Source organism: Myxocyprinus asiaticus, chromosome 27 (assembly GCF_019703515.2).
Source record: "Myxocyprinus asiaticus isolate MX2 ecotype Aquarium Trade chromosome 27, UBuf_Myxa_2, whole genome shotgun sequence".
NCBI lineage: Eukaryota > Metazoa > Chordata > Actinopteri > Cypriniformes > Catostomidae > Myxocyprinus > Myxocyprinus asiaticus.
Genome location: NC_059370.1, coordinates 33,570,539 through 33,595,557, shown reverse-complemented (window position 1 = coordinate 33,595,557; position 25,019 = coordinate 33,570,539). Strand labels below are relative to the sequence as shown.

The 25,019-nt window shown below is 36.8% G+C and overlaps 1 protein-coding gene across 1 annotated transcript in view; it reads left to right on the top strand.

The window, feature by feature from the left end:
- Positions 1-25,019, top strand: part of LOC127417994 (proton-coupled amino acid transporter 1-like) — a 55,685-nt gene that overhangs the window by 7,174 nt on the left and 23,492 nt on the right. Inside the window, exons 6-12 of the mRNA XM_051658298.1 lie at positions 714-802; positions 4,796-4,885; positions 4,992-5,076; positions 5,434-5,652; positions 7,908-8,006; positions 8,118-8,284; positions 10,127-10,296. Coding sequence (XP_051514258.1) covers positions 714-802; positions 4,796-4,885; positions 4,992-5,076; positions 5,434-5,652; positions 7,908-8,006; positions 8,118-8,284; positions 10,127-10,296 — 919 coding nt within the window. The remainder of the gene's footprint in view (positions 1-713; positions 803-4,795; positions 4,886-4,991; positions 5,077-5,433; positions 5,653-7,907; positions 8,007-8,117; positions 8,285-10,126; positions 10,297-25,019) is intronic.

Genomic DNA, 25,019 nt, shown 5'->3' with positions numbered 1-25,019 from the left:
CCATTTGATGAAAGATGCCACAGACTTGTGGACACATCCCCTGGAGTAGTGGTTCTCAAAGTGTGGAGGGGGACCCTGCTTTTTTCGATCAGATTAGGGGGTGGAGGGGTGCGAAAATGTTTATTGTTTCAAAGGGGGCGTGACCAAAAACCTTTTAGAATTGTACTGTCCTGAAGGATGCCCTGCTGGTATATTTTGATCTGAACATTGCCAGTTGTGTATATATATATATATATATATATATATATATATATATATATATATATATATATATATATATATATATAGGTATGTTTTTTCCAGTTTTGGGGATAATTGCACCACATCGTCAGCCACTTCCATTAATAGGATGCATCCCTTTGTGCTAAACTGCATATACAGTACACCAAGGACTTTGCAAAACTTAATTCTGTATTATTCAGATGGCACTTTGAATGAGTATCGGAGAGGTTGTAGTTGGTCAAGGGCCTTCATGAGTGGTGATAGCACAAACAGTGCTGGGCTGGTAACAACATTTTGGGTTCAAATTTGCTTAGAACTTTTTGAGCCATGAACTGTCATGTCCTGTGACCAGTGCGTCCTTTTGTATGGCACTTTACGTGAGACAATTCTGGGTGTAATTCATGTTTTGTAAGATGCTTTAACCAAGTAACTAGCGATTCAAAAATGTTTAATGAATGATCTAATGCTCTCTGTCTCTTCCTATTGTGCAGGTGGGGCCTTTAAGTCTTCTGGCCATGGGCATTGTGGCTGTACACTGTATGAACCTCCTTGTGAAATGTGCACATCATCTAAGTGCAAAGTAAGAATTAACTGCTTTAATCTTTATACGAGACTGCAAAAAGGTCTTTTTCTATGCTGCCATTAGGAATATCCATCTTTATTATTTTGGATAATGTTTTATTCCCAGAGTCTATAGTGCATGGTTATAGTAGCTCTTTTACAAACATAGTTTTTAATCAGAGCCTCTCAGTTGCTTCATTTAATCAGTCCTATGCAAAGATATGACTGCTCACATGAATTCCAATAATGTTTGATCGCTTATTAAATTTGAATGGTTCCAAGGAGATTTCCCTGAACATGAAATTAATTTTGTCATCATTTACTCTTTCCTTCTTGAAACACAAAATAAATGTTAGGCCAGATGTTCACACAGCTAATTTCCATACAATGAATGTGTATACTGTGGACAGTTGAAGTCAGAAGTTTACATACACTTAGGTTGAAATCATTAAAACAAATTTTTTAACCACTCCACAGATTTCATATTGGCAAACTATAGTTTTGGCAAGTCGTTTAGGACATCTGCTTTGTGCGTGACACAAGTAATTTTTCCTACAATTCTTTACAGACAGATTGTTTCACTTTTAATGAACTATATCACAATTCCAGTGAGTCAGAAGTTTACATACACTAACTTAACTGTGCCTTTAAGCAGCTTGGAAAATTCCAGAAAATTATATCAAGACTTTAGACAATTAGCCAATTAGCTTTTGATAGGAAGTGTACTGAATTGGAGGTGTACCTGTGGATGTATTTTAAGGCCTACCTTCAAACTCAGTGCCTCTTTGCTTTACATCATGGGAAAATCAAAAGAAATCAGCCAAGACCTTAGAAAAAAAAATTGTGGACCTCCACAAGTCTGGTTCACCCTTGGGAGCAATTTCCAAATGCCTGAAGGTACCACGTTCATCTGTACAAACAATAGTATGCAAGTATAAACACCATATGACCACGCAGCCATCATACCACTCAGGAAAGAGACACATTCTGTCTCCTAGAGATGAACTTAGTTTGGTGCGAAAAGTGCAAATCAATCCCAGAACAACATCAAAGGACCTTGTGAAGATGCTGGAGGAAACAGGTAGACAAGTATCTATATCCACAGTAAAACGAGTCCTATATGGACATAACCTGAAAGGCTGCTCAGCAAGGAAGAAGCCACTGCTCCAAAAATGCCATAAAAAAGCCAGACTACAGTTTGCAAGTGCACATGGGGACAAAGATCTTACTTTTTGGAGAAATGTCCTCTGGTCTGATGAAACAAAACTTGAACAGTTTGTCCATAATGAGCATCGTTATGTTTGGAGGAAAAAGGGTGAGGCTTGCTAGCCAAAGAACACCATCCCAACCGTGAAGCATGGGGGTGGCAACATCATGTTGTGGGGGTGCTTTGCTGCAGGAGTACACTTCACAAAATAGATGATACAATTCACAAAATAGATGGCATCATGAGAAAGGAAAATTATGTGGATATATTGAAGCAATATCTCAAGACATCAGCCAGGATGTTAAAGCTTGTCGCAAATGGGTCTTCCAAATAGACAATGACCCCAAGCATACCTCCAAAGTTGTGGTAAAATGGCTTAAGGACAATAAAGTCAAGGTGTTGGAGTGGCCATCACAAAGCCCTGACCTCAATCTAATAGAAAAGTTTTGGGCAGAACTGAAAAAGTGTATGCGAGTAAGGAGGCCTACAAACCAGACTCAGTTACACCAGTTCTGTCTGGAGGAATGGGCCAAAATCCCAGCAACTTATTGTGAGAAGCTTGTGGAAGGCTACCTAAAACGTTTGACCCAAGTTAAACAATTTAAAGGTAATGCTACCAAATACTAACAAAATGTATGTAAACTTCTGACCCACTGGGAATTTGATAAAGGTAATAAAAGCTGAAATAAATAATTCTCTCTACTATTATTCTGACATTTCACATTCTTAAAATAAAATAGTAATCCTAACTGACCTAAGACAGGGAATATTTTCTGCGATTAAATGTCAGGAATTGTGAAAAACAGAGTTTAAATGTATTTGGCTAAGGTGTATGTAAACTTCTGACTTCAACTGTATATAGACTGTTCAAAAAGTATCAAAAAGAAACAAAAAACACCATAAAAGTATCATAAAATAATCTATGGGGTTCATGCAATATAATACAAGTCTTCTTAAGCCATGGGATAGCTTTGTGTAAGGAACAGACCAAAATTTAAGTCGTTAATCACTGACTACAGTTACATGGACACCAGAAAGCGGATTATTGCGAGAAAACAGCGTTCCCGTTTACATGCACTGTATAAGCGGCATACTCTTTGCTCCCGTATACATGTGGCTCTGTCGGTAAGCAGCTTTCTCCACAACAACTTAATTTTCCTGCGATGCTTGTGTAAATAACACACATGGCATCCGAGGAAGACTTCACTATTTTATTCTCTGTTGATTTCTCATTGAGTCTGTCCTCTGCACTTCATTAACTGTCTGGTTTGGTTCAGCTAACAAGTCAGACATCAGAAGAATTCAAAGGATAGTCTGGACTGCTGAACGGATTATTGGTTCTCACCTTCCCACCCTCCAAGAACTGTACACCTCCAGAGTGAAGAAAAGGGCTGGAAAAATCGCTTTGGACCCCATTCACTCAGCCCACTGCCGTTTTGAACTGTTGCCCTCTGGCCGGCGCTGCAGAGCACTGAGTACCAGAACAGTCAGGCACAAGAACAGTTTCTTCCCTCATGCCATTCACCTTATGAACAGTTAAAACTGCCCCCAGTACTCTCCATTGTGGCAAAACAATCATGTGCATATTCAACTATTCATTCATAATTATATTTGACATATTCTACTTCGTCTGCACAATACATTAAATCACCTTGCACATAACTGTATATCTGTATATAACAACATTATTGCCCTACTGTAGTTTCCTCTATATATTTATCTGTTGTATCTTATTTTGTATTCTTATTTCAATGTTTACATATATATGTTTATAAGTATATTTCAAATGTTTGTATTTATATGTTGTATATGTATATTTTTTTGTATTCTCTTTGTACTGGAAGCTTCTGTCACCATGAAAGTTTCTTGTGTGAGTAAGCATACTTGGCAATAAAGCTCATTCTGATTCGAATTATTTCCTGATATTCCAGAGTTGTTGCTGTGTTTCTTTCCTTAACTTACTATTGTGACCTGCAGCTGAATTGCAATGAAGTAGTGGGGCTTCCCTCTTCCATAAAACTCTGGGATTCCTCCAATGTACCAGAGCATATATGCGGACGTTAGGGACTGTCGATATTTTACATTTGTGTATATAAATTGGTATAATTGTATATGTGATTTTCCCATTGTACTCCCAGAAATGTTGAATACTTTCCACATGTGGTTGGGCTCTATCCTATGATGTTTGTTATCCCGGTCTGTTCCATGCACAAGCACTCTTCAAACAACCACCAGAACACCGCTTATGTGTTTACATGACCTAGAAACCTAGGTATGTTAAACTGCTTTCTCTTAATCCCTTAAACGGCATAAGGAAATCAGCATTCTTGTTTACAAGACGTTTCAGAACGATGCTTTCTGCTAAAACCCTGGAATAAAACGTTTTCTTAAGTGCATGTAAATGTGATCACTACTGATAATCTACTTCTCGGCTTTCAAATTTTAATCATGTTTGTGTTCAATTAAAAAAAAAAGCACCTTCAAATAGGTTGTGCCAGGTTTGTCTTCATTGATGCCATTGGTTCTCACGTGTTTTGTGACCAGTTGCAACGTGGCAAGCTTGAAAATAAAACCACAAATTAGATTTTGGAGGGGAAGATGAACAACTAAATGTTTGGGTGAACTATTCCTTTAAGTTTAGGTGGCTGACTGTTCTGGAACCATGTTATTTATTCTTGAAACTAGTAAATAACCAAATTGAATGAATTTAGTTGTGTGTCTACATGCACCTAACTATTAAATCACACACATTTCCATATAAGAGAAACTTTCTTAACTTCTGAATTGGACCTTTTCTGTCTGTAGGTTAGGCAAGCCTTTTCTGTCCTATGGTGATGCAGTGGAGTATGGAATGGAGAATGTACCGTGGCTAAGTAGACACTCTTTGTGGGGAAGGTAACTAAACTGACAATGTTTCAGTGCTTACAGGGCATTTTCTAAATTCAGAAGATGGGTATCTGGAAATATTGAATCTGGTTTTGTTTTATGATTTGGCTTTCAGGCGTGTGGTCAATCTGTTCCTCAATATAACCCAGCTGGGGTTCTGCTGTGTGTACTTTGTGTTTCTTAGTGACAATGTCAAACAGGTGAGAGACTTTTAAATACAATGTTCAGCCTGAAGAATTCATATATCAGGATATGCATTAAGGTTTTTGGCCAGATAAAAAATCTCTATGTGGAAACACACTGTAATATTCCCTTTTATTGTCAGATTATTTCAATATAATAATCCAAACTGTAATGGAAACATACTGTAGTGTGATGAAGATTAATTACTTTTCCTCACCACAAGAGAGCAGTATTGCCTTTCAGAATACATGGTTTCAGGTTTAGATTTGTAGGTTGCATTTATGAATTTTTTTAATTCTTCCAATATTGTCTGCTGTATTGTTAAAGAGTCAACGTTATCTCAATAATACTGTCTTTCCATTCACACATTGTAGGTGGTTGAGACTGCCAATGGTACGAGCGTGAACTGTCACAACAACGAGACAGCAGTGATTGTTCCCAGCTATGACTCTCGCCTCTATATGCTGTTCTTCCTGCCTTTTGTCATCGTGTTGGTGTTTATCCGCAACCTCAAGTACTTAGCTCCTCTGTCCTTTGTAGCAAATGTGTCCATGTGTGTCAGCCTGGTCCTCATATACTACTACTGTTTGACGGTAAGAGAGCATTGACATATTAAACACTCAACACAATCTTAGACACACACAGTATGTCAAAAGTGCTTCAATATGTGCCATATATTAGTCAGAAATTGTGTTTTATACTTTGCATTATTTTTGCAGTTTGGGTAATATACCATATACACTTCTGCCTATTTAACCTAATTGTAGTACAACATCCTTAGTACATCATATTGTCATTCAGTGGCCCTAGAAAGTATACAGATGCTTAAACCACACTCAAAAATGTATAAATGTCGTGCATTAGATAATAACATAAAATCAAGGGGCATTTACTTTAAAGAGCAAAAGTACAAACATACTTTTCAAGCAAAAAAAATTAGATTTTCTGATACAAATACTTTCAAAAAGAAAAGTAAAAGTATTGAGACACTTTCTAGTTGTCTAACTTAGCTTATCCAGAGTTAATGTGATAAACTACGCATGTGATTTTTCTGTGTGAACAAAAGGAGAACTGACTTCATATATCCACTAAAAATTACAATTAATAACTGCTATGAAAATTAATAAAAAGAGGTAAGTAAGAAAAGGTCTAGCATCTTTTGTTTAGCAGATACCGCTTGATTTTGTTTCTAATATAATAAAATTCTCATATTTGTAAGTGTGGCCAATATACCCAAATAATTTTTGAGGCCACTGTACAATGATTAAATGCAAGTGGTGCTGAATTGATCATTCTCATCCATGTTCAAAAAACCAATCCTCTGGACACACCCTGCTCCCTTGACCTCCTGATCGAGTCGCAGATTTTATGGATGAAGAGTTAAGTGTAAATGACAGGTTTCAGGGCTTCTGTTTTTAACAGCCTATTTCTTATTGAACAGCTTTTAATGCTTTAAATCAGACTCTCTGCCTGTAATCAGCAGGCAACAGCAGTGAGAAATGGGCAAGTGGGTAACGCAATTTTTCAGTGAGGGAAGGAAATTCGTCATGGTGGAATGGCAAGAGAAAGCTGGCTGCAGATTGCAGATTGGTTTGTTGTTTTCAAGAACCTTTTTTTTTTTTTTTTTTTTTTTTTTGTGAAGAGTCAAGGGTTTCAAGAGTGTTTGAAGGGCTGCTAAAAGAACATTCCTCGCAATGCCTCTCTAACCAGAGTACTCACAACACATGGGTGTTTCTTCATCAGTGGGCACTTTTGGCACTGTGGACTTTAATTGAGCTCACTCAAAACACATTTTTAAAAACAAACCAGTTTATTTAATTTGACTACTAACAATGTACAAGTGTGGATATGCATGCATCTCAGGAGAATTCTGTCATTTTTGTTTGTTCCCCCCACCTACTGTTATTAACCAATGCCATTTCCACCACATCTCATATCACCATTTATTTTGAGATGGAAATTACATTTAAATCATTTGGGGGTGGGGGGGGGGGAGGATATCAGACTCATTTGTCTTGCCAAGGCTAATGTTATAACTAGCATTTTATGACTAAGACTATTTCCAGTCATGCCAGTGCAGCTCCTATCTTCTTGAATGGGGAAAGACCAAAATCTCAAAAACAGTTGGTCAAGATTATGATCAAAGAACATATTTTAAATCAGCAGTAAAATCTGACAACAGTGGTATCATAAATTGGGCTTCTTTACCTCAGATTACACTGAAAAATGTAATTTTACCGGTTTGTTTTGCTAATGCGCATGTGCATTCTTGAGTTGATTGACAGGCGATGTCTGTGTCTAAAAGATGATTGGCTCTTTAACCTGTTAGGCAGGATTTCCTTTCAACATCCATTGAACGCTGGGCGTGAGCTCCTTGGCTGGGTGTTCCCATTTCTCCCATTCATTTTAATAGAAGTGGCCCATCTCTCATAAATACTCTCTGGTCTGGGACAGGGGTTAAACAATAAAATGTATATTTAAATGTATATTGTATATTTAAATTTGTAGAAGCATTTGAAAATAAGTAAAAAAAAAAATAAATGATGAAAGAAAATCAAAAAGGTTAAATCTGTTAGTCTCAGAAGAAAAATCAATCAAGACAAGTGTCCTTAGTTGAAGAAACACCCACATGCAGACAGACTGCCGTGGCAACTATACATTGAAGAAATGTATCAAAAGATCACTTTCCAAGGTTTATAATGGTGATGACATTTGCCATCATTTGTTTTCAAAATTTGTGTTTATTCAAAATCTGTCATTTTCGTTTATTGATTTGGACTTTTTTATTCATTCACATCAGTGTCACAGACTGTCAGACATTTCATTCTGTCATGTTTTGCATTGTCAGAATATCCCATACCCAATTGACCTTCCGTTGGTGGGACGAGGAGTTGACTATCCTCTATTCTTTGGAACAGCAATATTTGCCTTTGAGGGAATCGGAGTTGTAAGTTTTTCTTTTACTTGACAATATTTTTGTAGACACCATAGAAATGTTATTTACATTATGAAAAGTTCAATTCAACTAGGTGTCTGACTCTATCTTTTTCATTTACAGGTATTGCCACTTGAGAATAAGATGCAGAATCCCAGAAAGTTCCCCATGGTTCTGTATCTGGGCATGGGTATCGTCACCACCCTCTACATCTCTCTGGGCACCATTGGCTATATTGGTTTCGGAGGGAATATTCGGGGCAGCATCACTTTAAATTTACCTTTGTGTTGGTAAGTTTCTTTAGGACTTAATTCCTCGTTCTCCAACAGAATTAAAAGGATATCCCATCTTAAATCCAGTTTGCGTGTACAGAAATGCCCTCACAATGGAAGTTTATCATTGGCAGTGTTTATCAAATGGTTTTGCTTCAGGGCCCAGATCCTACTTTGGATTTCATGTGGCGGCCCAAGAAAGAACTAAAATAGTTTATTGCCCCATAGTCTTTGATTATAAGTGCATAGCTATCGACATATTTTTGGTATGAAATTAATAGTTGGGTGGAATCTTAATTCTTAGACTTACAGATTTAACCCAATAATGAAAATTATTTAATTATTTGCTTTTTATATGTCTTTCTTCAGAAAAAAGCAAAGGAGAAATTTAGTAGAATGTCTAAGCTGCCCTCTTCTTTACAATGAAAACCAGGTGCTTTTACAATGGAAACCAAGTGCTTTTAAGCTAAAAACAAAAAAGACAAAAAAGCACCATAATAGAACTCCATACCAGTCGTGCACTATATTCCAAGTGTTCTGAAGCCATATGACAGCTTTGTGCGAGGAACGGACCGAAATGTAAAACGTCATTCACTGAAAATCTCTTTTGACAGCAATACGACTTATTCACTTTCATTGTATGGAAAAGACCATAAGAGCAGCTTAGGCATTCTTCTATTAATATCTCCTTTGTGTTCCACAGAAAAAATTTATTCATACAGTTTCCATAAAGGTGAGTAAATTATTCAGTTTTAGGTAAACTATCCCTTTAAGGCCCATTTAATGTCTGATGTAACAAAATGACACAAAGTATTAAAATACTTGCAAACAAGTTTTTGCACAATTTTTGTCATACCTTTAAAAAACATTTGTTTACCTGAATTAATTGTGCAGCACCCAAACAATTAAAAAATCAAGCCACCCATTTAAATAAATAATGGATTATCATGGATTTTCACAGTACAATATTTCTGATTCAGTATGACAGAGTTCATAGAGATGGATTATTTTGTTTTAAAATCTTGTAGCGTGGTTTTTTGCCATCATTTTGGATTTTGTGTGAATAGGCCTTTAAAGCTGCTGCGTCCAGGTTTTCTTGAGCTGGGAATTTAGGGAAAGGATGCTTTTGAGCATTTTGAGGCTTGTTAATGGCGATTACAGACGACGCAGTTTGAACAGGTTATTGGGCTCAAGTGAACAAAAAAAGATGACCGGTAAACTCCTTAGTAACTGGGTACAGACCCAAAAACACACATTGCACCTGAGTCTGTCAGCAGGGCGATATCTGCAGGGAATGGTGATGTCAAAGGAGAAGGTGTGGGTTTCATGCAAATTGCAGAAGCAGTGGCAGAGGTGTCAGTCTTCTTTCCACTTGTTGCTATTTGCAACAGTGCAGTGATTGATGTGCCTTGCACTAAGAGCATATTCATGATTATTGAAGATATCAGTGATACTTGATATTTTTCATTTCTCTCCACTAAGACTAGCTAATGTGTTCTATGATAAATTTGTCATCAATGGCTGCTGAAATCAGAAATGCACACATTCATCCCAAAAGAGCAATGATGTAATGGGTATTTGATGCTAACAAGTCCATTGACTTTATTTTTGTCAGCATCAATATTTTAGGTTAACATTTTGAAGAATTAAGGGAATTAAAGTCCATATAGTTTCTCATGTAATGCTAGTCATCAATTCAGTATGCATAATACTTTAAGTATAGAATACTTAACAATATGCTGTTAAAAATAGTTTGAGGTGGTGTATATGATGTCACAGTGCAGGACGCCAACTTCCCTAAAGTATTTCATGCCAACTACCCGTACTCATCTTAAAATTTCACCTCTGTCTATTCTGTAGGTTATATCAGATCGTGAAGCTGCTTTACTCTTTTGGAATCTACATCACATACGCTCTACAGTTCTATGTGTCAGCAGAAATTCTCATCCCGCCGGCAGTGGCGCGGTGCAATCCCAGGTGGGCGTTGGTGGTGGACCTCAGCATCCGCATGGCTCTCGTAGGCCTCACATGTGAGTCGTACTGTGTCAGATCACCTTTACATTACCACACCAGAGTACAAAATGTACTTTTACAGTAAGGGGCATACATTTGAAATCCCTTAGATTTGATTTTCAGGGGCTTTTTTACCTTAATGAGTCACAATTTGTTTCTAACCATATCTAAAATATACTGTATGCCATCCTTTTTTGTCTAATACTTACATTTAATCAAATCACAAACATAAATTCTCAACCTGAATAATTTGATTTTTCTTTTTTTCTTTAGATTTATATTACCTCTTATATCTTTGTAATTGAAGGCAGTATAAGTGATTTCCACCATTTTACTAACTTCCACCTGACTGAATTAGATCGCCCCCATCCCCTAAACCACATGCCCTTTCTCTGATATCCTGCCCTCCAAAAAAAGTCAGCAACCACATAAAATGATTGAAATGAAGATTGGCTAAGTTTCCTGACTCTTTTTTGCTGTCTACTTAGTTTTAGGGCTGTCACAGAGACAAGTATGTTATCTTAAGACACCAATTTCTGTACAGTTTGTCAGGATATAGGGACATTTTATGTGTGGTATTCCTGGAACAAAAAGACTGCTTACAGCACCTTTAAATCAGCATAAATTTTTGATGCAGTTATGTGTATAGCAAGGCCTATAATAGGAATTGAGATCAGAATATTGAAATAGATAGAATATGAATCAGATACAAATAAAAATCATTTTTGTAACTTTCAGTGGCATTTTTGATCCAAGCTCTGGTTAAATTCTGACCTTGCGCCACAACCATTTCCACAGACCAGCAGTCTTTCAGCAAAATGTATCAGCTATGAAGCAGTTCGTCATCGGTTGCGCTTACGTCAATTGTCAGAAGCGTTTTCAATAACTCATTTGCTTGGGCACGTGTTTGTGCGAGCTGGCAAAGTGTTTCCCTTTCACCACGGCTCAAGGTTATGTTCTGTCACTTTGCAAAGCATTTGTCATTGTTAGATGAAGTCTGTTTTTATCTTTTGTCACCTTTTTTTCTGAAATAAGCAGGACCTTGAGCACAACAGATGTTTTACGCTTGTGATTCAGTGTTCAGATAAAAATTTGAATGAGGTACAGAAATTCAATGTGCTCTGTGTTTTGATTCAACAAGGTGTATGGGTCAGGTAGTGAAGTCATGGCAAACGTGCCTCTTTTTCTGTATTTGGTGGTAATCATTTTTGTGTCCTCTGAATGCAGTATTTTTAATAGCAGTGAATAAATGTCACATGCTTACTGACCCACCTCACTGATTTCTGCACAACGGCCACATCCCAGGCATTTATAGCCCTTGTATTTTTAGAAACATCCGAGGCTTTTTTTAGCGGTTTTATTGATTTCCCTTCAAACACAAGATTGTTAATTCCTGTTTGACACGTGAGGTGTGATCTCACATGCTGTTCTGCTCTGATTGTGTTTTCTTCAGTAGGAGGCAGTTATTGAACACTCATTTACCCTGAGCGGACACCCTGTTACCATGTTAACACACCTTCCACATCCAGGAGCAGCCTATAAATCTTAATATACTTTACGTAGTCTCCAGGGCCATTGGGGGATATAGCATACAGCCTACATACAGTACAGTATTCTCAGTTAAATTTTGCTTTAATATTTACAGTACTTAAAAAGCAGCACTGTATTTATATTCCACAAACATTCTAGTTATTCCTTTGTTCTAAAACCCCTTCCCCTATGTATTAAACCTGCAATTAATTCATCTTGAATGACTCCATTTAAAGGGATAGTTCACCCAGAAATGAAAATTCTCTCATCATTTACTCACCCTCAGTCCATCCCAGATGTGAATGACTTTCTTTCTTCTGCAGAACATAAACAATTTTTTTTAGAAGAATATTTCAGCTCTGTACAATGCAAGTGAATGGTAGCCAGAACTTTGAATCTCCAAAAAGTGCATAAAGGCAGCATAAAAGTAATCCATAATACTCCAGTGGTTAAAATAATGTCTTCCGATGTGATATAATAGGTGTGGCTGAGAACAGAGACTATTTATGAGAGACGGGCCACTTCCATTTAAATGATAGGGAGAAATTGTGACACCCAACCAAGGAACTCTAGCGCCCAACGGTCAACGGATGTAGAAAGGAAGTCCCGCCTTACAGGTAAAAAAGCCAATCACATTTCAGGTACAAACATTGCCTGGCAATCAACTCGAGAACGTGCATGCGCATTAGCTATACAAGCCGGGACAATTGGGCTTTTTAGCATAATATGAAGTGAAGAAGCACAATTTATGATACCAGTGATTTTCTGCTGATTTGAAATTTGTTGTTTAAACGTAAGCTTGGCAAGTCGTTTTTAAGATTTAGGTGTTCCCCCAGTCAAGTAGATAGGAGCTGCACTGTCATGACTGAAAATAGCCTCCCGGCAGCATTCCAAAATGGCGGACAGTGGACTGACTTGCTAGAAAGACTTTGGTGAGAAACAGATCAATATTGAAGTCCTTTTTTCTATAAATCTCCACCTTTATTTCCTTATTCATCTTCTATTGTTTTTTTTTTTGTTTGTTTTTTTGGTGATTTGCATTCTTCGTGCATATTGCCTCCTACTGGATGGGGCTGGTTAAAGGTGGAGATTTATAGTAAAAAAGAATCACCCACACCTTTCATATCGCTTCTGAAAACATGGATTTAACCACTGAAGTCATATGGATTACTTTTATGCTCCATTATATGCTTTTTGGAGCTTCAAAGGTCTGGCCACCATTCACTTGCATTGTATGGACCTATAGAGCTGAGATATTTTTCAAAAATATTCATTTTTGATCAGCAGAAGAAATAAAGTCTGGGATGGTATGAGGGGGAGTAAATGATTTGTAAAATAATTTTCATATTTGGGAATTTTCATAACTATTCATTTAAACTTTATTTTATAGATAATTTAAAGTTAATGATAATAAAAAAAAAAACTTTTCATTTAAAATAAACTTTTAATATTAAAGTTAATGATTCAGATAGAATAATTTAAAGTTTTAAAATGTCACACTGACTAGGCATTCAAAGTGTAACCAACAGTGATGTTGCCATCATAATATTTGCATACTGAATTGTTATAGATATTCCTTTTACTTGCATCTATTTAAACATATAGGCAGCCTTTACACAGCAGAGATGGTTGCAATAAGTTTTGATTAGTGATAGACCGATATATTGGTTAGGCTGATAAATCGCCATTATTTGTCCATTTTGAGATTACTGGCAAAACTGTGTCCACTTTCCCGATAATCAGAAGCATTGAAGAAATATTCTGGTTTCAATACAAGTTAAGCTCAATCAACAGCATTTGTGGCATAATACTGATAACCACAAAAATGAACTTTGACTTGCCCCTACATTTCTTTAAAAAAAAAAACTGGGTGTGGCAGGGCGGAGGGCAGGGCCGGGTCGTGATTCCGCACACCCGGCCCCTAATTAGGCTGATGAAGCCTGAGAGGGATAAGGCTGACCGGAGACGGCAGTGCAAGAGAGAGAGAGAGTTACGTACAGCTGTCCGACACCTGTGTGTGTGTGTCTCTTTTGGTTTAAGTTTCTCATTAAAATATTATTTATATCGTCAAGCGGGTTCTCGCCTCCTCCTTTCCATTGAGTGTGTTACACTGGGTTCCAGTGAGGCACTTACAATGGAAGTTAATGGGGGGCAATTATTTTTATATAAAATACTCACTGTTTCAAAATTATAGCCACAAAACATTAACAATATGTGTGTTAACGTGATTTTAGTGTGATAAAATCACTTACTACCCTTTTTTGTGTAGTTAGTCAATTTTACAACTTCGTTGCTATAACGATGTAATGTCAACAAACCCTAAAACCCTAAAATGACCGTAAAAATTACGATTTAAACAACTTTACAGCTCATATAATACATGAGTTCTAACAGAAGAATTAATGTAAGTACTTTTATAAAATTATAAGCTTCACATTTCTGCCTTAAATCCTCCAAAAAATTTGCCCCATTCATTTCCTTTTTAAGTGCCTCACTGGAACCTTGATTTTTGCTTTTTTTTTAAAGAAAAGGACGGACGAGTCAAAATTGCTTTTTGTGGTAATCAACATTATGCCACAAATGCTGTTGATTTGAGCTCAACTTGTATTGAATTCAAAATATTCCTTTAACTCGCCCTTGTGTCAGTTCCAAAATCTACCAACAGCCTTTATTTATTTTCAAATATTTTTATATAATAAAATATTAATTGTTTTTGTATGACGGCGGAATGGTGCCATGGGTTGAGAAAAAAATCTAAGATTTTGAAACTAAAGTCATATTATTTTGAGAATAAAGTCAAAATTACTAGATTAAAGTTGTAATATTTTGAGAATAAAGTAAAAATTTAGAGAATAAAGTCATAGCATTACGAGATTAAAGTCGTAATACGTTGAAAATAAGGTCAAAATTACAGAATAAAGTCGTATCACTACGAGATTAAAGTTGGAATATTTTGAGAATAAAGTCACAATGACCAGAAACAGTGTATGATTTGAGAGGTTTTGTGGATGATTTAGTTAAATCATCCACATCCATTTCTTGCATTGATGAAGCTGCTGGCTTTCGTTGTGATAATGACGCATTGTCTTACAAATTACTTTTTTTACATCCATTTTCACTCAGATATATGTGTTGTCACACCAATACTTCATAACACTGAACAAAGGTATATCCAGGATTTGAGAAATTAATATCTTCCCTGTGTTTTTGTCTTTTTTTTTTTTTTTTTTGGTTGTGTTGACCTATTTGCTTTGAACTGGTTTAAAGCAGAGACACTAAAGCAGTATTGGCAGGGGCCATTTCAGTGGTCATGTTAATGGCTCTCATGCATGGGGAAAAAAAATTGTCAGCATTGTGGTGTTGGCATGGAATCGGATGTGCAGCTGTGGGATTATATTTGGTTGTTAGTTAAATTGAGCATTGTAAACGTTTTTTTTTTTTTTTTGCAAACACTGCGTGATAATGTCACTGGCAACACGAGGCTGGCCCCGTGAGGAGCCATTCGTGTTTAAATCGTCTGGGGCATTGTGCATTATAATGTTTAAAAGTAACTACAACAACGTAATTTAGCTCTTGTAAATAGAAGTGAATAGAATTGACATGTGACACATTAGTCATGATGTGAAATGTAATGCATGTTTATTTCAAACATTATGTTGTTTATCTACTCTCCTGCATGTTTTCTCGTACATGATCCAATATCAAGATGTAACATTACACATTAAAAGTGTGAATGGCATGCTCTCTGACCTTGAGGTACAATGGTTGGATGTCATTCAGCAACCATGAACACTTCAAATGTGCCTATCACACTATTGCACTCTTCTCTAAAAGGAAAAAAAACCCATAATAATCAGAACTATACTTTGCTCTATACTTTGAATTAGAGAGCTAATAAATAGAAGGGACACATCCCATTCACAATGAGTCAAGATGCTCACATTTAGATGAAATGAACAGGACAAAAGAACTTTGTTGTCATTCTTTAGCACATAACTGAGAGAACATAAAAACCCAAATCAAGCCGCCTTTAGAATGACACATTGCCTTGAAAATATATTTGTAGTTAGTGCAGTCTTTCTCTTCAATGCATTGCATTGAAAACTAGTTATAAAGCAAGAAGTATTAGGAAAAGGAGCTGTAAAATTCAACAGGACACATTGTTTTAGGTAAAAATGATGTTAATCAAACAATAGTAAATAATGTACAGTCATACTGACAAGGTGATCAGGACCCCAATGCGAAGGTGAGGGAATTGTTTTTATTGCTGTACATTATCCTGCTTATTTCATTACTAAATAAGAAAATAAATGGACATGAAAGATTGGTTGTCAGTGGCACCAGTGGAATATACAGTTTAGCGGTCAATATACAGTACAAAATAAGTTGAACGTGTCGTGGAACCTTTGCCTCTAATGTAAAGACTCACTCTCAAAGTCTTGGGTTTTGATGCCATAAGATAAGACTTTATTAAAAACATAACAAAGCCAAGGTGGTCCATGGAGCATCTGAAATTACACTTCAGAATCATGCATTTTTATACAGTTTCTGCTCCCCTTAACTCTTTGAGGGATGGCCTCTTCATCCAATGAAATTGTCTTATGCCTCCCTAGTTTCATCTTTGCCGTCTCCCTTCCAGCTGGTCACCTTTGGCCCCAACTTGCTGTTTCATTTTAATGCTAGCACTTAGTAGCGCACGTATATCGTTTGCCTGTTTTGGTAATCTTGGCATTATCTGCACCAGTCCTGCTCATTAAATTATTCTTTCATTATCCACATACCCACCTCCCTTTGGGCCCTACAAAGTTTGATAGAAAGAAGCTGTAATTCTTTCCAAAGAAGCCAAGCTGCTACAGATGGTGTTCCTTATCTAAAACACCTTACTCATTCGCTTGACACAGGCATCCCGTCTCAATTCTCCTACATTCTGTATTACATCAATTCATTTTCCCTTGACACAAAGGCCTTACACAGGGAGAGACTGCAAGCTAAGCTGTTTTCTGCACTTTCAAACTGTATCTAAATAATCAGAGTAAATCAGAGTATTAAATAAATAAAAGAGTGACTAAATATGTAACACTGAATAAAATTGATAATGCAGCTTATCATAATACATTGATTGCACATTGTAATTTTTAGATCATTGCATATTGTGTAAATATAAATTAAATTATCAAAAACAGATTAACTGAATGATTAAATAAAAATATTCAAGAAACAAGTATTCCAGAGAGTCATGTAAGAAAAATAGAAAAGAGCACATTTCTTGGAAAATTATATTAGAGTCATCACTTTGTTACAGCCTCGAGTATATTTTTTTTATTTAAATTTTTTTTTCAAAAATATATCAAATCTAACAAGCCAAAGGCAGAATAAAAACTAGCAGGCAAAGTGTTGATTTGGCAGATCAAATACAGGGTGTAAGGCCTGTGATTATGGGTTGTCAGCTTTCTGAATATTAATCACATGGGATGTGAGTCTCCGAGGTGAAGATATATGCCATCAAACCACCTTCACAGTTCATCACGCTTTGCGCTGAGCAGTTACAAATGGACATGTCCAGGAGAACTTAATCAAAGCTTGCGCCGACAGCAATCTGTTGTCATTTCCTCAGAATACTTTGACAGAGTACTAGACGCTCGACTAACCATTTAGTTGAGCCGGTCTACAGCTACCAGACATTTTCAGCCATTCATCACATCCTCCATTTGAATGTCACTGACTTCAGGTCAGGATTGTGGAACCAACAAATACATTTCTACTTAACGTGGTTAAGTACGTGGCCCTTCAAAACAGCTGTCACAGCTGACTGTCATTCTCTCTTCGTCAGTTTTATTTTTTATTTTTTTATGTAATTGATGTTACTTTTGGTGCCATGTGCCATATCCGAACCAAAAATCAGCCTCATTTATTATATTCCACCTCTTTTCAGATCATGATTAAATAGTTTTTCATTTTTATTTTTCCAGTAGTTTTTATTTAAGTTTTCACTCTTGACTTTTAGTGTTCAGTGTTTTCTAGTTTCAGTTTAGGACCCAGTTTTTTATGTGTTTGTCCCCTACGTTAATACCCAACCCATCACCCAAAATACAAAGTATGGGGCAGAATAAAATCTGAGTGCTCAAGACCTCACAGACATAACTCTGAACCCTCGACCAAAACTCTTGAATCTTAGCAAAGAACCAAAAAACGTGGGCTATGTCCCCATCTTCCAACTGGCATCGCCAGCAAGTAGGTGTGTCTTTAAGGCCAAGCCTATGCAATCTAGAGGGAGTCCAATAAAAACGATGCAGAATCTTAAACTGAATGAGGCACACCCTTGCATCCCTAGACATAGACTTGACATTTTTAAAAATCCTACCCCATTCCTCATCCTCCAGCACTAAATTCAAGTCTCTCTCCCATAACTTCTTAAGAGATGTTAAAACCTCGTCCCCAAGACTCTAAATTAGCCAGGAATAGTACGCTGAAGCCTCGTGACCCTTTCCAAAAGCAGCAAGCACCATCTCAGGAGTGTCTGCCACTTTAGGGGGCTGTACACTACACCGAAAGGTGGTACAAAGTAGATGGCACAACTGTAAGTACATGAAGAATTGAGATCTGGGAATCCTAAACTGCTGTATAATATTTTCAAAGGATCTCAACGCTCCATTTTCATACAGGTCACCCAGCGTAGCAACTCCCTTCTCAATCCATTCTGTCCAACAGAAAGGGGACTTGTTAATGCACAATTTAGGGTTTAACCAAATACTTGCAGCAACGTTCAGGTAAATGTCCAAATTGAACACGTGGGAAACTATTGTCCACACTAAATGCATGTGCGATAAAGGGATGTGTCTTTACTTCTCTGGACAGCTTGGTAGAGAGACTTTGCAATGGCAAGATAGGGGCAAGGACCTCCTGTTCAATAAAGAGCGAAGGAGGGCTCTCTCAGGTGGATGTGACCAATGCGCCAAATGTCTGAGACCAAAAGCATAATAGAAAAACAAAATTTTGGGGAGACCTAACCCACCTTTGTCAATTGGCCTATGTAACTTATTAAATTGCATCCGAGGACATTTACCATTCCAGATAAAGGATTTAGCTATACTATCAAATTGTTTAAAATAAAAGAGGGGAACTTCAGTGGGGAGAGACTGTAGTAGGTGAATTTTGGAATACAATACATTTTTATAACATTAACTTTCCCAGTCATAGATAAGTGTTGTGAAGACCACCTGTCCACATCGCTTGAAATGTGTAAATTTACTCTGACTAAATCACACAAATTTGCTGGGAATAAAATAAACTAATACGTAATGCCCTGTTTGGGCCACTGGAAGGCGCCCGGCTGGAAAGCTGTTACTGGGCAGTACGCTGTCAGAGCCAAAGCTTCGGATTTAGACCAATTAACTCTTTATCCTGAGAACTTAGAAAAGGAATTAATAATTCTGTGGAGACAAGGCATAGATCTAGTGGGGTCGGAGATGAATAATAAAATATCACCTGTGTAAAGCAAAAGCTTATGCGCTATACCTCCCGCTGAACTGATATCATTTTAATATGTTTAATGTTGTTCAATTTCTCAGGTCTATCTGGTGTTATCACTAATGGCATTTTCATTTTTAATGTAGGCGGGTTATAAAGTTTTACATTTGTAATATACCCTGTATCACAAACAAGCATTTATTTGTGAGGAGTCTTTAACACGTATTTCAGTTTCATTAACTAAATGTTAGCATTTAGTTTTCATTTTAGTTTTCAGAAATGATTAAAACACTGCATCTGACTTACTGAATTGATTTAGACAGATTATCTTAAACTTGTTGCGACGACTCCTCAATACCCCAATATTTGTGCTTTGCCAACTTTTGTCCTGCTTTGCATCTTCACTGAAAGTTTTTGGTCCGATGGGATGGACTCGGTGTAATAAAGCAAAGCACAGAATAATGCATAATGTTCCTCTTTCTGCTCAGCAGTTTGCATCAATATTCACTGTGTAACATTAGCATCTTAAGTTTTTTTTAATTCTGAAGTCAAAATCAAACACTGACGAGTGTCTGCATTGGCTTGTTGAGGAAAGAAAGGACATCATTAAGAGTGCCTTTGTCTCGGAGATGAAGAGAGACGAAGTGTCTGCAGCATATGACGTCTGATTCTTAGATCTCCAGAGAGTGGTTAAGGGCTTCATCTTGTACAGAGAGATAAGATTCTTTTTTCATCTTATATGATCACAAGTGTATGCAGATTCAAATGCCAGCAGTGGCTGGGCTGTGCTAATAGCGTGAATGTAAGCATGTGTCGCAGTGAAAACATGAACACAAGAGTTCGGCAAGAGGTCTGATCTTTCACGCTTAAGGGGTTTCACCTCTAGCTGACATATAGCTGATATATGGAATGGATTTGTAGAGCTACGTCTGCAAATATATGACATTACTTCAAAACAGTGTGATCAGCTAGATCGAGTGCATCACAGAGAGCATGGGAGCAACACGTCAACTTGTAAAATCACAAAAATAAAACTTATTTATTATAATATTTTTTTTTTTTAGAAAACTCGCTGCCATGATGCAAGGTTGTTGTAGGTGGTTGCTATAGTGTTGCTGAGCAATACATATATATATAACATTTTACCAAGCACAAGTTGCTTATATTCAGCAAGTACTAATGTTGTAATATCAGTAAAAAATATAATAGTTATTGTCACTTTCACTCTATCAAAATCAGCAGAGATTTTACATGAAAAAAACCAAGTGCTTCACAATACAAAGGTGGACATTTTTTTCATTTTGCAGTTAGTTTGAGCCAGTTTTGCTTTGTCAGCCGCTGAAACATACAGATTGCAATTCTGTTTGGTGCTACTTGTGGTGCAGAAATTACATGCTGCAAATTTAACATAGAAAGATTTACACACATCACCTTTAAATTATATAATCCGATGGGTCTCTCCTTGAAATAAACAGTTCCAACCTAGTACAAATAGGAAGCTTTCATGTTCCAACTACTCAAGCAGTTTAAACATTCTCCCTTAAAGGGATATGTAGACTGCAAAAGAACTGTTTCTTATTAATTCTTAAGCTGTAATAACTGAATTCACACAAAATATCCAGTTCAGAAATTTACCACTTTGCCACTCAGAACAATTGAGGGAGTTCTGCTCATCTATCACAATAAGGAACTTTTAAACAGGTTAATTTGTGCAATTTTAGTTATTGAACAATATATTTTTTATGATCTCTAATTAAAAATAAAATGCTACATATTTTAAAGTTTCTGCAAGAGGTATTTAAACTTATGGAAAAAAAGGAGCATGTACTGAAAACGTATGTGCACATCTGTATTGTGCACATACGCTTCTCAAGGTTTTTGGATGTTGGAGCTGTGTAGGGATCCTCCAGCCTGGTCTCATGAAATTTACGTGAACATGACAACATTTTTACAATTAAAAATGTACGTGCTGTATATATCACGTTTGGCTGCAGGTTTCCAGTGAAATGTCCAGCTGGGGTGCCAAAAGCAAGTAAAATGGTGTTGTATTCAGAGGCATTTTTAAGTTGAATTTTAGATAATTGTTTTAAAGCATACCTCCCTAACCTAAAACCGTTGCCTAAACCTAACCAATAGTGTTTTAAAATATAAATGAGACGTTTAAAAATGCATCCTTACCTTATCAATGCCTAAATCTAAGCATTAGTGTTTTAAAATGCAGAAGTGAAATTAAAAAGCACATTTTCTGAAGCAACCACCACATTTTGTGCTGCTTCTGTGACTCTGTAATGTCTATGTCAGCTTGAATTCATGGCTGGACATGAATCACGGTCCTCCGACTCTTAAGTCCAACGCCCTATCAGGTGAGCTACCGCGCAAGCTATCCATATTGGACTAAGTTTAAATATGTAGGTGAATCTGCAATAAAAGCATTAAAATGTATTTATTTTTTCAAAAGATGTGTTTGAGTAAAAGTGTGTGGACATCATAAAATAGCAGGGTCTGAGTAACAGAGAGAAAAATAAGTATTTATAAAGTCATAATCAGCCATTTAAGTCATGATTTTAATGAAAGTGAATTAAACACGCAGTTGCTGTAGTGCCTCTAGTGTTCATTTCTCCTGGAAACTGCAGGGAATTGTACCTGGAGACATGTATAATAAGTTTTGCAAAAATTGATATAGTCATGTTTTCACTATGAGACCAGGTTGTGATCCTCTGAGCTGTAATTGGGGTGTCAGCTAGGACCACAAAGTTGAATTTCTCCAGGTGAATGAGCAAATAGATCTCTGTATCTCCCCACACTCCTCCATCACTCCGGCTGTTTGAAGTACTTGGATGAACCCCAAAGACTGTGGAAGTGCACTGCAAGAGATGGACAAATAGGCAGAATGTGCTGTTCATCTTGTCTCATCACTGCTTAGAAGTCAATCCACTTTAAAGCTGGCAGATTATGCAGAGGCCACGGCTATGATGTGTTCCGTTTGAGTTTGTCAATACCTCGACTAAAGAATACTTGATCCGACTGCTTCTAAAAAACATGCAGCAGTTAATTGGTGGCTCTTGATATTGTGAAACCTTTTAAGCACATCAGTCACTCTGCAAAAACTGACATGTGTATCTTTAAGATAACATTGCCATGTGCCTCTGAAAAGTCACTAAGGAATGAGCTACTGCTATGAATAAAAAAGTTTAGAGATTGAATCAAAAATACAGAGAACATATAAGATTAATCTACAACATTTGGACTAGTTGATTTAAAAATGATGTTGAAAATTCCCAGTTTCTTTGACAGATCTTCTTCTTTGCCTTCACTGACCTGGTTGAATGAAATGTTTTTGTTTTCTCTTTGCTTTCAAATTAATGAGGTCTTATGAAACTTGTTGTTTTCCCATTCACCTGTTATCAGCCTTATTATAATTTTGCTCTATTGAGGCCATACAATAGAGCTTAGCATCTTGTAGACATGAGAGCATGTGACCAAGCTATTCTAAATGGTACACATTACCTCTGTTACAAAATCTAGCTGCATTGCTGTCTTCTGCCTACATTGACTGCCTTCCAAAGGGCTTTTCACTCCAAATAAATCTTTGCATAAAAAGAATCAATTGTTAACTGCCTCAGCCTTTATCAACTGCCTCAGCCTCTTCATTTCTCTCTCTCTGTTTGATTACCAAGTACACTGGTTAAATAAAAGATAAGGCTAGGCATTAAAATGCATCCCCTCTTCAACATCAAACTCTTCAGACATATTTTGTAAGTTATGTTTTCTAGTTTGTGTTCAACTGTGTTGTGTATTATGTTGCAACTATCGTTATGCGGGACCTGTTTTAGACAAGTTTTCGCTTGAACGCCCCATCTTGTGAGCGGGGGCTGTGTATTCAGTTGCTCTCATGTACTGTCATGAACATGCACAGGAGAGAAAGGTTGGTGAAAATTTCCACTAAATAAAACATTAGATTTCAGTTTGTTTCTCACCAAACCTTATTGTATGCCTTCAGATCCAGGCATGAGTCGCATACAATAATTAATTAATAATTTATAATTTACTTCTGAATGATGCTTTTATGTCCTTTTGAAGCTTTAAGAGATTGTCACCGTAAGCTGCCACTGTATGACATCACTGAGCTCAAATATGTTTATACTTCCTTTGTGTTAAAGATACACTATGTAAGATTTTTTTTGTTTGAAATGAACAAAATTGTATTAATGATCAAGTACACCAACAATCCTCCTTTCAAACCATGTATTTGCCGTACCCCGATTCATTATGATAAGCCTATAATAATTATTTATATTTTAGAGCTTTGAGATTCGGTGGGAAACTGCATACTTTCATCAGTCATCTGTGCTTGTTTACATCATATCCATAAATAAAGAAGAAAAGGTCCAGCTATACAGCACGTGTATATGCGCAGTGAAAGGTGTGGTGGTAGTTTGAAGCTGAAAGCTTGTAGCCACAACAAATAAGCGACATTGAACATGGACCATTCGAAAAGACAAGCCTCTGGAGAATCACCCATTTTCAAAATAAAGAAACCTCTAACTGAAAACAGTCTTTAAGCAAAAAGGGAAAGCGACAGAGCCCGTAATAATAAAACTCGAAACAACATCGGCTTGGCTTTTTCAGAGGCAGCGACAACTCAGAGATATGAAAGGATTTAAAACCGACCCAGAGATGGCTTTTTCTTGCTCGACAAGTAAGATACACTATATGGCCAAAAGTTTGTGGACACCATATGTTTTTGATGAACATTTGGTTTCAAAACCTTAGGCATCAATTTCCCCCTTTGCTGTAATAACAGCTTCCACTCTTTTGGGAAGGCTTTCCACTATACTGTATGTAGTAACATGGCTGCAGGGATTTGCTCTCATTCAGACACAAGGCTATCAGTGAGGTCAGGAACTGATGTTGGTCGATGGGGCCTGACTTACAGTTGCTGTTCCAGTTCACCCCAAAAGTGATCAGTGGGGTTCAGGTCTGGGCTTTGTGCAGGCCAGTCAATTTCTTCCACGCTAGACACAGTAAACCATTTCTTTATGGACCTCACTTTGTTCACAGGGGCATTGTCATGCTGGAACAGAAAAGGGCTATCCCCAAACAGTTGCCACAAATTTGGAAGCACACAAAGCCCAAGCCATTACATAAAGAAACATTAAGATTTTTCTATACTGGATTTAATGGAGTAACCAAATTCGTTAATTAGAAGGGGGTGTCCACAAACTTTTGGCCATATAGTGTATTTTATTGGACTGATAGTTAGCCAGGTAGCTCTCTTAGCACGGTAGTTCGTTAGATAGCGTTAGCCACTCTAATGGGCTAACGCTATCTAATGTAATCCATAATTTTATTATGGATTTTTGGTACTGCAGTGCTTGATTTCATTTTCGAGGAAGGACAATGGAAAAAAAATAACTTTATGCTGGTAACAACACAATCTCTAAACCACTTACTACCTTGGTCTATTTGCCTGCTAGCTAAGTTATAATAGTTCCACCATTTGACTTTATCTGATATGACAAGCAATCGTTATGTCTATTGTCATTGTTGCCTACGTTTTGTAACATTGTTTATTTTGAATCAATTGTTTTCAATAAGACAAAACAACAGATATGCTGCTTACCTGCTAATAAGACATATTTTTCAGATATCCATCTTTTTCTTCCTTTTGTTATTTATTTAATTTTTTGAGGGGAGGGGGTGAGTTTTGTTGTTAGTGACATTCACTCTGATAAGTTTATCA